Source organism: Cottoperca gobio, unplaced genomic scaffold, assembly GCF_900634415.1.
Source record: "Cottoperca gobio unplaced genomic scaffold, fCotGob3.1 fCotGob3_103arrow_ctg1, whole genome shotgun sequence".
Classification (NCBI taxonomy): Eukaryota; Metazoa; Chordata; class Actinopteri; order Perciformes; family Bovichtidae; genus Cottoperca; species Cottoperca gobio.
Window position 1 is genome coordinate 1 of NW_021166782.1, and position 13,669 is coordinate 13,669.

General features: G+C 40.3%; 1 protein-coding gene across 2 annotated transcripts; it reads left to right on the top strand.

Annotated features, from left to right (window-relative positions):
- Positions 1-6: 6 nt before the first annotated feature.
- LOC115004474 (palmitoyltransferase ZDHHC3) lies at positions 7-12,754 on the top strand. Of its 2 annotated transcripts, XM_029426098.1 has the most exons (6): positions 7-308; positions 482-606; positions 901-997; positions 1,940-2,021; positions 5,282-5,412; positions 7,821-8,932. In XM_029426098.1, exons 1-6 carry the CDS (start codon positions 108-110, stop codon positions 7,977-7,979), a joined length of 795 nt encoding a protein of 264 aa, XP_029281958.1. In that variant the 5' UTR covers positions 7-107; the 3' UTR covers positions 7,980-8,932. The 2 variants fall into 2 exon arrangements, with proteins under 2 accessions (XP_029281958.1, XP_029281959.1); XM_029426099.1 differs by lacking the exons at positions 5,282-5,412; positions 7,821-8,932 and adding an exon at positions 11,907-12,754.
- Positions 12,755-13,669: the final 915 nt, after the last annotated feature.

Below are 13,669 nucleotides of genomic sequence, written 5' to 3' on the forward strand. Positions count from 1 at the left end.
AGCATGGGCGTGGGCAGAGCAGGGCCGGGGCTGGGACCAACAGCCTGCAGGGCGAGCAGTGCATCCCTATTTCCAAAGACGTCATCACTTCCTCCTCTGCCTCCGCCATGTGGTTTATCAGGGACGTCTGTGGTATTGTGTGCGCCGTCATCACCTGGCTGCTGGTTTTGTATGCAGAGTTCGTGGTGCTGTTTGTGATGCTGCTGCCATCCAAGAATCTGACGTACAGCATTGTGAACGGGACCCTGTTCAACATTCTGGCCTTCCTTGCCCTTGCCTCACATGTCAGGGCCATGTGCACTGACCCTGTAAGTGGCACTTGTTTGGTGTTATTTATACACACAAATTAAAATAAGGGGACAGGCTGTCCGGCTTTAACTCTAAATGTCATGCAGACGAGTTTATAAAAGTATGTTTTGCCATTCCCTACTCATTTCATTATGATGCAGCTGATCTACTGTGTGGTCATGTTTCTTGCTAGGGGGCGGTGCCAAAAGGTAATGCTACTAAGGAATACATAGAAAGCCTTCAGCTGAAACCAGGGCAGGTGGTCTACAAATGTCCCAAGTGCTGCAGCATCAAGCCTGACCGAGCACACCACTGCAGGTAGAAGAAAAAGGGCATGACATTAATTCTCACTGCCGTATTAGGCATTCACCCAATCCCATGCTTACAGCGGCATCTCTTTGGTGCAGTGAAAAGTCAGTCATCATGATTTCTGACATTGGCTAATTTGTGAAATAGAAATTGCTCTCAGAATGTAGTGCTCTTCACTTTCTACTAATGTTGTCCTTGTGCAGTTGTTGTTGTTGTTGTTGTATTGGAGGGTTGATGCAGTGTAGATTTTTTGTTAAATTTATTTATTTTTCCTTCACTCTTAACTTGCCGTCTCTCTCACAGTGTTTGCAAACGCTGCATACGCAAGATGGACCACCACTGCCCCTGGGTCAATAACTGTGTTGGGGAGAACAACCAAAAGTACTTTGTGCTTTTTACAGTAAGTTCACGGCAGTAAGGGTCTCTTATCATGTGGGCTGACCAAAAACTGTTGTTAGATTATAAACTAAAAAAGGTTAATGGGCAGAAATGTGTCACAAGAAACTATTTGAATCACATAATTTTAATTGTTAAATTGAATAATTGCATTAAAAAAACTGAACCTGAATATATTCAGTTTGGAACTGAATTCTAAATTAATATTATGAAATTGAATTGATTTTCTTTGAAACTGAATTTGATCCTCAATAAAAATGCAACTGTCTAGAAACTTCTACATTCAGTTCTCACAATTCAAATTCAGTTTACTGGTTGTTGAAGAAAAGCAGTCGAGTGCACTTTCATAGAACTCCGGTGCTGCCTGTACTAGCAATATATATTTAACTTCTCAACAGTTTCAAATACACAAAACACTGTTACTAGGTCATAGTCAGAAGTATTAAAAACTCTACATGAACTGCTGCTTGGTCTATGTTACTTCAACATTTAGCTGGACTTAACTGATTTTTAATTACTGGTAATGATGCCATTACCCTTTCAATTAGGTTGACATGAGCGATGCACAGGCAAGAAATTGCCATCAGATTGTAGCTTGTAGGTCACAATTTCTTTAACGTATTTTCTGTATCTGTGTGACACCGTGCTACTTCTCTTAAGGCCGTGACACCCCAAACAGACACCAAAGAACTCGTGGTGACGGAGCCTCACGTTGACTTGGCAAAAAAGTTGCATTTAAACACGCCGCAAAGACTGCAGCATTTGCCCACTGTTTCCACTCACTCTTGCTAACCATGTGCTTGGTGTGTCACAGCCTTAAAGGAGGTTAAACCAGTAATAGTTGCTGTTGTAATGCAGTTCAGATGAGAGGGAGTCCTCAGTGATTGCCGTTCATGTATTTGATGAATGATCCTTTATTGTCCTCTTGTTTTCTTTTTTAACAAAGATGTATATTGCACTCATCTCTCTCCACGCTCTGCTCATGGTGGTCTTCCATTTCCTCTACTGCTTTGAAGATGATTGGACAAGTGAGTATTTAAAAGAAATCTAGCTTTCAATTCCCTTCATTCATTAATTAACTGGAGTTATAAACTGACAATTTTCCTTTAAAATGTTTGTGTTGGGATGCACATTATATATCAGTTAAATTAAACAATATATTATTCCTAACTACAAAGAAACCTATATTTTCTCATACAACCAGTTTGTTATCAACTTTGATTTATTTGTCTTTATCAACTGTTTTTATTTTTATGCTTTAAAGAAACGGACGCATTTACATGTCATTGTAATGGGAAAACAATGTCAGTGTTGTCTAATATAGGATTAATACAGTAATTAGTCCTTACACCACTGTAGGCATAATATAGTATTTCCCCTGAGGTCCTCTCCACAGCTATCAAAAATACAACATTCACAGGTTTGAATGACATTTTGTGCTCACACAACATTCCTGCTGTACTTTGAAGGAACTGGGTTTCTTGAGGTCCTGTCACACTGTTCTGTATGGCAGAAACATATGCTGGCGTATATGAAAATTAGCATATACAACGTATATGAATGTATACAGAGCCTATTGATAGCGTATCATGTACTTATACAAAACGTATCAGAGCGTATGGCCAATGTATTCGATGAATGCCCAACGGATGCATAACGTATTCCTAGCGTATTGGCCCTGTCCCGTGTGGCGGAAACGTATGCTGGTGTATACGAAATATCAAATCAAATCAAATCAAATCAAATGTATTTATATAGCCCAATATCACAAATTATACATTTGTCTCAGTGTGCTTTACAGACTGTACAGGTTACGACACCCTCTGTCCTTAGACCTTCGCATCGCACAAGGAAAAACTTCCTAAAAGAAACCCCATAATTAAAGGGGGAAAAATAGAAGAAACCTCAGGGAGAGCAACTGAGGAGGGATCCCTCTTCCAGGACGGACAGACGTGCAATAGATGTCGTGTGTACAGGATAAACAACATAGTACAAATACAACATTTGACAGAAATGATGTGTTGAAAAAAGAGAAAGTTTGGATGAATCCAGAAAAATGTCAAAAAGGCTTCCCGGTATCCAGCAGGACCAGGTCAGCAGGCGCAGCCATGATTCATGATCCTGACGTAAACTTTATCAGTGGCAACCTGCCGCATGAGACACAGAAACTCTGGGGATGATGCCCTGGATGCTGAGTTAGTAACATACATTTACATAAATGTATACAGATAGAGAGGGAGAAGAAGAGGGAGAAGAAGAGAGAGAGGAAGAGAAGGAAGAGAGCAGGGAGGTGTCCCCCAGCAGTCTAAGCCTATAGCAGCATAACTAGGGGCTGATCCAAGGCAAACCTGAGCCAGCCCTAACTATAAGCTTTATCAAAAAGGAAAGTCTTTAGCCTACTCTTAAATGTGGAGAGTGTGTCTGCCTCCCGAACACAAACTGGAAGCTGGTTCCACTGGAGAGGAGCTTGATAGATGAAGGCTCTGGCTCCCATTGTACTCTTAGAGACTCTAGGAACTACAAGTAACCCTGCAGTCTGGGAGCGTAATGCTCTAGTTGGTTTATAAGGTACTATGAGATCTTTAAGATATGCTAGAGCCTGACCATTAATTGATTTGTAAGTCAGGAGAAGGATTTTGAATTCTATTCTGTATTTTACCGGGAGCCAGTGCAGAGCAGCTAATACAGGAGTAATATGATCACGTTTCCTTGTTCTAGTCAATACACGTGCCGCTGCATTTTGGATCAACTGAAGAGTCTTAAGCGACTTTTTGGGACAACCTGATAACAATGAGTTGCAGTAATCCAGCATTGAAGTAACAAATGCATGGACTAGTTTTTCTGCATCATTTTGAGACAGGATGTGTCTTATTTTTGCAATGTTACGTAGATGAAAGAAGGCAGTCCTTCAGATTTGTTTTATGTGGGAGTTAAACGACAGATCTTGATCAAAGATGACGCCAAGATTCCTTACAGTGGTGCTGGAGGCCAAGTTAATGCCATCCAGAGCTTCTATGTCATTAGAAAATGCGTTTCGGAGGCGTTTAGGGCCAAGTATAATAACTTCAGTTTTGTCTGTGTTTAACATCAAGAAGTTGCTATACATTCAAGTTTTTATGTCCTTAAGGCATGCATGAAGTTTAGCCAATTGATTGGTTTCGTCTGGTTTAATTGATAGATATAATATCGGCAATACGCTGGGATACGTTGTTGAAAGCTGCAATTTTTTGCTAAAACTATAGACGCACGTTATCCTACTAACCTCAACCTCCTGATCACGAACACTCACTACACATTACTGAAGCATCTCTGTTGACAGTTGAATGTTTTGCATCCTCACTGGAAAGGCCAATTCATACTTCCCGCATGTCCGCGACGCTCATCTATGGTCCGTGTGAAGCAAAGGACAACATCTGACATGTCTGCGAGCAGCCCAGATTTGTGGACTTTACACTGAGCAAAGCACATGCTCCTGTTTCATTCCACACTCCAGTCCAGTTGGTTAGACTGGTTTGCCAAGAAGAAGAAGAAAGATAAGATTGTTTTGAAGAGAGGTTGTGTGAGGTGATTCGCCGTTACCAACATGGATATAATTTGTCTTTAAATGAAAACCAAGACAACCAAATGGTGTTAAACTCCTGGTATACAACGTAACGTGGAGTGTGGATCCGCAAATGTGCATGCGTGTAATGCCAGACGATATATGGCGCTAAGTCACTGCAGCCGAAGAGTTATAGCACCTATACTTATGAAGATACAATAATAACACTGAGGCTTACCTTTCACAATAAAAGCCTGACTGCATCACTGCTTATGAGAGGGAACTTAAATTCACTCGCAGCATGTCGCTGAGAGGCAACTCAATAACTGAGTTTACAGTACTGCTCACATGTATCTCTGCCAGGCTGTGACCTGTTTATAAGCAGCAGAGAGGCGTGAAGATGTAAGAAGAAGATTTAATTAAGAGTTTCTCCAGAGCTGGTTGTATATTTAAATGAATTAACTAACACACAATGATACCCTCCTGTTGTTTTATGGCTTCTTTTCACATCCTCCACTGCTTTGCATTGACATCGTCTCAATATTTTCTCTTTTTCTGACATCTTTCATTCCATTTCTTTTCCTGATGTTTAGGTTTTTGCAGCGGTGTCTGTATCGAGATACTTTAGGCAGGTATCGTATCGAAGTCATAGTTTTGTGTGGTGACAACACTAGTTGTATAGCAGTTCCTCATGGTCCTCTTTTTCTGCCCTTCACTCCTCTTCCTCCATGTCCCTCCATGTCCCAGAGTGCAGTTCCTTCTCTCCTCCAGCAACAGTCATCCTCCTTATACTCCTGTGCTTTGAGGGTCTCCTCTTCCTCATCTTCACCTCTGTGATGTTCGGCACCCAAGTCCACTCCATCTGTACCGACGAGACTGTAAGTGATCCATTTAGTGATTCCCAATCCTCCTTCCTCTTAGATCACTTCTTCCTTCTGCTGCTGTTCTCCCTGCTGCTGCTGCTGCCACCTTTTAACATCTTTGACCTTCTACTTCTGCTTCAAACTGTTAACAGCTAAGCAGTGTCTCGTTCTGCAGCCTGATGTAGAATAAGGTGCAGCAAGTTTTAACTTTGACTGAAATGATTGTCTGAAAGTGAGTAACTGCCAAAAAGAAAGAAACTTCAATATTGAATGTTTTTAAAGGTAAAGTGTCTCTTCTGTCTGATATCAAGGGTCCATTATGCAAATCAGTGCAATGTCATCGTGATGCCATTGTAAACATATTTACTGCACTCGGATTCAAAGCTCGAGGGGCGTAGCAACAGTAACTAATACCCCTCTCATACAGGACACTGAGCTGTGAACTCTACTAAACACATACAATGTGGAGCCATTCATATGAGACAGCCTTCACATGTTAATCTGTTTGCAGAGACTTCAGTCTGCAGTATAGTATAAACCTACCAGAATTACAATAAATAATTACCAAGTAAGTCTAGTTGAATTTCAGTTTTACCTCTTTTATATGTTCAGTGTCATTAAATTATATCCATACCTGTTGGACACACCAGGTCACCAAAGCCAGACAGCGTCCAACCCAGGTCTGAAGCAGGGCTGCTTTACTAACACTTCAGATAGTTATTTTAAGTCTGTTGTTGTTACATTTATGTGAAACTTTGTATACTGCAGTCTTGGCAGATTCTAAATCACAATGGGAATATTTCTGGTAAAATAAAGCATTTTTATAATTTTTTTTAACAATGTGGGTTTGACCCGTGTGAGTATAAGGCAAGCGGCAAACTCTGGGGCAGAGCAGTAAAGTCCATTAGTTCCTCAAATGGCCACTTCGACCCCCCTGTTAAAATGAGAGCTCGCCCCAACTTCACCGATAATGTCCATTTTTAGATTAGCCGAAAGATGGACGGTGGCGTCACTACCAAGATGGTGACGGCCGGAGACACTTTGAGCTTCACAACGGCTCTGCAGAAATGTGGTACTCTGCTGTTTCCCTCATTTTGGCAGTTACCTCAAAAGCACAATCTGTGATTTAAGTGTAAATGAAAAGTTTGCCCCAAAACCAAAATTTTAAACTCTTTAGAACCAGCTGTCAAATTTATTTTCTGGTCTTTAATGCAAAATTGAAACTAGACCATAATAACTAAATCTTAATATGTTTCCTATGCCTACTTTTTAGAGTCAAACCTTTAAATGATATATACAGTATATGAATATAATTAAATTTACAAGCTTATAGATCATATATATAGGTCATTCATATCTGTCAAAATTCTGATTAGTCTGTGATCTGATTTTGTGTGCTGGTGTCTCCACACACCAGTGGCAGCTTGTGTTTGTCTTTGTCAGTATTGCAGGCCGTACATTTAACCCGTAGGCTTTAAAGATGTCTCACTTTATCTTGGCAAAGCTTGAACTGAGATCCATCAGAGTTTTCACTTTTTACAGTCACAGAGGTTAGTTAGTGTGGAAAACCACCAAGAGATGTAAATGTATTTTCTAGAGATGCACCGATCGATCGCCGGTGGTCAGCTGATTGACCACCAGTGACCTGAGTGACCATGTGCCGCATGATGGTTTTATGTTGCGCACACACGGCGGCACAGACAGTGACGACACACACACACATGCACGCACTATATACAATAAGAATGTCCTGTAACTTGGTGCACTTTGACTTTTAGACTATGATGTTATTTGATAGTTATGTTTTATAATGAACATACAATTGAATTTCGAAGTTACGAAAATGTTTTTGTATACTGTCAATTATAGTTCAAAGAAAGAAAATCGGAATCGGCTTTTTTTTAAATGGGGAATTTGCCAAGGGAATTGCAATCGGTGCATCTCTAGTATTTCCATAGAAAGGAACATTTGCCCATGTATCAGTGGAAGAAGGAATCAGTTCCCCCCCTATGTAGTGTGGTGCCTTCAGACTGTTGTATGGGTGGTGTGCCTGTGTACTGGAGCTCACTAAACCAAACTCCCTTTCCTGCTTTGAACTTCTTTTTGTCTGCAACTCTAGGTCAGATATACAGTACGGGTATACATTTGATCATTTAATGGAGGAGGAAGGGCATGTAGGGAACTGTACAACACACAGAGGGAACAGCAACAGGACACAAGCAGCTACATTGTATTTGTATAGAAATCACTGAAATACTGCTGTTGTGAGCCTGAGGACTTTCAGAAAGGTTTAAAGTTTTCTCTTGAATTCTTTTCACATTAAGCGTGCTCAACAAAAAAATACGTATCTGGCTTTTGGGTTGTGATCACTGATTGGGTCACAAAAGCACACCAATTGAAGTTTGGTTGTCTCTCATTTTCAGGGCATAGAGCAGTTGAAAAAGGAAGAGAGAAGATGGGCTAAAAAAACTAAGTGGATGAACATGAGGGCGGTATTTGGACACCCTTTCTCCTTATTGTGGTTTAGTCCCTTCTCCACCCCTGACCATGGAAAAGCTGAGACCTACCAGTATGTGGTGTGAGAGCTCAGCACATTGAATGAAGGTCAAAGTGGGAAACCCTGGCAGCCCCACAGAGCTCAGCTATGGCAGTCTGGTGCTCCCAATGCTGAACATGATTAACATTGTATCCCCCACACTAGCCATGGACAGCTTTCCATCTGCTTTTTATTTTGCTGTCTAAGTGCTGCACTATACATTTACTTGTGTGTTGCCTTGAGTGAGTTGAGTTGCAGAGAAAAAGAAAGCACTTTCAGTTTGTGAATCCTGTTTGAAAACACTGTGATAAATCTGTTTTTTTCCAAGCTGTTTCTATGTCTGTATCAGATGCCTTCTCTTTTCTCTGTATATTCTTGCATTCCCTTGCAGGGTTAGTTCAGTTTAACATCCTCTCAGTTACCCCTAGTTATGTCTGGCCATGCTGATAGTTTTACGAGTTGTTGAGGATTAAAGATATTTAAGCCGCTGCCCCAAAACAATGAAGATAATTTAATACAGGGCTGCCACTAATGATTATTTTTATTATCTGCCAAATATTTTCTTTTATTCTATGAAATGTCACAATAATAATGTTCCCAGAATCCAAGTCGATGTGTTTAATTTCTCATTTTGTTTAACTAACAACAATTCAACAGTCCAAAAAAAGATGGTTATTTAATATATATTTTTGGACAACACAAAAAAAACTGGACCCTCTTTTCATTTTTGCTTAAATGAATGTTTCAGATTAATTTAGTGTTGATTTTCTGAAAGGGTAAGTGTGCAGTATTTAGGGGGTTATCAAATTTGCTCTTGAGGTTTTTCCAGATGTCATTTTTCAACCCTCTCAGGCTGACCTTTCTAAGCCGTGCAGAATGCAGCATGTAAAGGAACAGTTTGACGTCATTATTGTGGATGTTTGTGTAATTTCTTCTCACAATTACAATTGATCAAAGATCTGACCCCCCCAGTAAAAAATAAATACTTTGATAATGTTATTGGTGTGTACATTGATGGGTGGCGTTCAAAGTGTCCTCAGCTCACCTGGGAGACACAGCTCCATACAAGAGAACATGTTTAAAGTGTATCTGAGCCTCACATGACAGAAGTATCCCTCTGATACTTCACTTCCCTATTAAACTACATGCAAGGCCAAACAAGTCACACTGCAGTTTAATCATGTGTTTTTAAATTGCTTTAATACCTACATGTTGTCCAAGTATGGAACATCCTCCATGATTCCTCTCTGATACATGTTTGACATGAACAAACTTAGTTTGAGGGCAGATTATTTTCACTAAAACAAGCCAGGAGGTTTGTGTTCGTTCCACCAAACAGAATCAAACTGATTCATGTGTGCGAGTAAGCTTGGATATGAAATTCCTTTTTTTTTTTTTTAAAGGACACTGGCTTGATCCTGTGTGGAGTCAAAGGGAAGCGCCGTATTACAATGTATAGCTCTGCATACATCCTATTATGCAGCAGCAGGATATTAGCTTGCCTGTATTTCTGCACTATTTCAGCGTCCTTCAAATCATTTCATAAAGTGTTAACTTTCATCATTCGCATTTACAAAAGTACTAAAAAAAATACTAATTTGCACTTTGTATTTATTATTTAAGATGTCCTCCTGTGTAAACTGCTCTGTTCTAAAGTGTTTTATTCTTCTATTCTTTGTTTACATGATATGTTCTGTGTTATGAGTGCACGGTACAGGTGAAGTTTAGTAATGTATGTAAACACTGCTGGTCTCTGGTGACAGTGATGCTGGAGATAACATGTTTTATACAGAAATTTTAATTCTTTCTAAATATTCTGAAAATATTTCAGCACATGCGCAGAGAATAAATACTTCTCAGTTGCAATGCAAAAACTGTTTGCTTGCTTTTTTTGAATGTATTTATTTCTCCCTTGATTGTGGAGGGACTACTACACCCCAATGTTTCAACCTCTTACTTTTTACGTTTAAATAAGGTTTCTTCTCTCCCTGCATACAGTCCTCTCACATCCTGCATTATTAAATGTTCACTCTGCCCTTGTCTTTCATTCTATTCCAACTTTACTGTAATCTGCCTCTTTCCCATGCAATGTTCTTTCCACACTCATGCATTTGCTTCGATTAATAACTCATTCTGCAAAAGCTTTCTGAAGCAGACCACTCTTTGTAATCTTGATGAGGTAAGCTTGCAACTTAGGTCACATTAGACGTCCCTTCAAGCTTAACACATCACAAGCATGCTGATTTCAATTTGAAGGCCATAGTGTGCTTCATTTCTTATTTTGCTGTTTCAGATTGAACCAAACATTATGAATGAACGAGGGAGCTCTGTGTGTAACTGGATGCATGAACCATTTAGACCGTATGACTTGTCTGCTTCTTCGGAAGGTTTCTTTTCTTTGTGCATGCGAGTCGGTATTCATTTTGGGCCAGTTTCTTAGAAAGTCAGAACTGATACAAAAGCCTTTAACGGATAGACTTAAAGATATTGTATGACAACACTCGTGTTTTATGTATGTTGAAAGAATAACCGTGAAGAGAGGACACAATCCACAGTCACTTCAAAATGCATTCCAAAGTTTATCCCAGGCTAATATGAGGCTCCAGCCGTCTGAGTGGGAATCTTCTATTACGGTCTTATTCTTATTTTTATTTTTCAAGTTTGAACAAATGAGAACTAACTAATTTGTTCAAATACCTTCCCATGCAGCCCACATGGCCTCATGTGTTGGATGCATTGCACAATTCACATTGTGTTCGTTAACAGCTTCTGCTGCTTCACTGAGTGACTTCAATTGCATTTTGATATTTATACGCTTCTACACTGAGTTTTGAATTCGCACAGAACAATTAAATGATCCATTATTTAATTCTTTCCTCAAATTTTAACAGCTTTTTAATAAAAAGTGAGAAAAGTTAGTCATCTTAGTACAAAATGTCCCCTTTGTTTCCTTGCTGTCGGGCAGCTGATAGTGTTGTATCCAAGTCGCCTTCCCCATCAATTTATTTCCTCTTTCCATAACATTCAACCCAACCTTAGTGTTCCAGTCATCTCTCTGACCAAACATAACATTAGACTAAACTAACCTACGGCAGGAATGGGTGAAGGAGAAAAAGACCTGGACAAAAAACACTGGCAATAAATCTCCACATGATCGTGGCAAAGATACCCACTGTGTGGCTGTAGCTCATTCTGCTGAGGCCTCACATTAGCTGCAGCTGTACAGAGTCGGTAGATTATATTATTATATATGGGATGGCAGTGTTTGTGCTGATTGGGCCAGAGTGAAATATCTCAACTATTGGATGGACAGCCATGAAATTTTGCACCTGCATTCACCTTGAAGATCCCGACTTTTCATCCAGCACCACTAGTAGGTCAACCTTTTACTTACTGGGTAATGTCGACATCCACCTTGGGAGGATTATCATAAAAGTTTGTACTGACATTCATCCCTGGACTTTTCCTTAGCGCCACCATCAGGCTGATATTTGTGGTTTTGTGTGAAATAATTATTGGATGGATGTGGTTCACACATTAATATCCCCCTCGGGATGAGTTTGATTATCCCTTCACTCTACATCTAGCTCAACCCTCAAATTTAATTTTGCCCAATTCTTTGTTATCAGTCTCAGCTGTCCTTGTGTCACACTAGAAGGGGATCGCTATAGCTCTGATTACAGCCACAGGGAACTCGTTCAACATGCATACAGCAAATGAGTATTGTTTTAAGAAAAAGAAAACATCCAAACCTATCCTTTAATTTGAATCCGAAGGCTTTTTTGTCCGGACATCTTGAGTCCGATTGGTGTCTGAGAAACGGGACCAAAGAGCTAAATCATCGTGTGTTGTTGCAGTTTTAGTCCTCAACCCTGTGTCATTGTTGTGATTGATAGTGCATGTAGAAAAATAACATCCAGTCCTTTTTGGCAGCTCTGTTCACCTCAGACCCTCATTATTGTGTCTTCTCCAGGGAATCGAGCGTCTCAAGGGAGAGATGGGGAAGTGGGGGAAGGTGCCGTGTTGGGAGGCCATGCAGACGGCATTCGGCGGCCCGTTCTCTCTCTCCTGGTGCAGCCCCTTCGCAGGGCTGAGCTGCAAAAAGAGTCCTGCAGAACACATCCCCGTCCCACAGGGGGAGATCATCGAGGAGGACATCATAGAGATACCACTTAACTAGCCTGCTGTCAGGAAGAAATTCTCAGTCTGGCAGTGCTTCTCTACACAAATTTAGAATTTGTGGACTTTCAGCTAGGATGCCCCAACTCTGCTGCTGCACCCTAAAACTCATTGATTCCAAGCCAGGCAATAATGGAGGACAAGTTAGTATTCCTCAAACTATATGACTCCAGTCTTCCGTGCGTCTACATTGACAACAGTGGATTTGAGCGTGCAAAGAATGCAGCATGTGTACTAAGACTTTAGCAGGGCTTTCTAAATAGCAAGAAACCACCTGGAATTTTAAATTTTTATATTTTTTATCTCAAAGAATTTATATATGTAACAATATCACATGTACCGCGTCCACTTTCTGGCCCTGCCATTGCAAGGTGTACAGGGCAGTTAACTTGGATCTTGTTAATACCTTTACCAAACTAGCAGTGCAGAATGTTCTGCCATTGCACACACAATAAGGATTCTAATACCATGTGGAAATGATCTTTTACTACTTCACTCAAACATTTCCTAAAAGCATTGTGTAACTAGAAAAGAGCTCAGCAGAGTGCATATCTCCACCAGGTGTGTCTGACTCTGGGGCTGCAAACAAACGTTTTTCACCACCGTCCTGGAAGCGCCATAAAGAACTTTGTATTTATCATCCATAGTTGTGAGTGGCATTATATACCATAAAAATGTTGAGGAAATAAATAATTCTCTTCAGTTTACTAACCCTACAGAAAAAAGTCACACGAGGATTAATTTTAAGAGAATCCAGATTAAAAAAATGCACGCATAAGAGTTTGCAAATTCAACAATGATTAGAGTATTTTTTAATATGGCTCTCAAGGAAATACATAAAAAAAATAATATTGGCTTTTATGGCTCTCCCAGACCAAAAAGGCTTCCCGACCCTTGGCGAATAGATGCTGTAGACGGTGGGTTTAGGCTAACAGGGACTAACAGCTAACTGGAACTAGAACACACAGCTGAAGCAAATCACAGTTAGTTTTTGTCCCCCCACACCCAAGTTTTGTATTTCATTTAGCTAGGTTAAAGGTTCAACTGTGATATAAATGTGCCAGAATTTAAACTTAAAAACAACAAAATAGCTATCGTGCTGCCGCCGCCACAGGAAGATGAAGACGAATATGTCCGTGTTTTGTCAAACTGCTCTCGTTTCAGCAGTTGTGCCGTTGAATGTTGCGATTATTGCCCTGCTGACTGACTGAAAGGGCCTTAACACAGCGAGTAATAGCGAATAACAGCTATAAAGAGATAGATAATCCAATTAATTATGCCAAACTACTGAAATCTAAAATGGGTAAACATTTGAGAGATTGTGTGGAGAACACAGTTAAGAGGTGAAACAACCTGACCCCACGTCTTTGGAGCAGGTTGGCTCAGCATTGCCACATTGAACCTAACCTAAGACTGGTCCGACAGATGGGAGCGGATAAGCAGCCTGTTAGAGTGCGAATATTTTACGTCTAACCATTAGGAGGGTTTATTTCGACCAAACCAAAATTCGGTGTTGTTGTGAAGCAGTTGGAAAGTTAACGTCGTGCGATATAATCT

What these genes read in the sequence shown, in the direction of transcription:
- LOC115004474 (XM_029426098.1), top strand. Translation starts at nt 108, where the DNA reads ATGTGGTTTATCAGGGACGTCTGTGGTATTGTGTGCGCCGTCATCACC. An exon ending in CTTTGAAGATGATTGGACAA is followed by an intron (nt 2,022 to 5,281) that starts GTGAGTATTTAA and finishes TCCATGTCCCAG; the next exon opens with AGTGCAGTTCCTTCTCTCCT. An exon ending in CCATCTGTACCGACGAGACT is followed by an intron (nt 5,413 to 7,820) that starts GTAAGTGATCCA and finishes TCTCATTTTCAG; the next exon opens with GGCATAGAGCAGTTGAAAAA.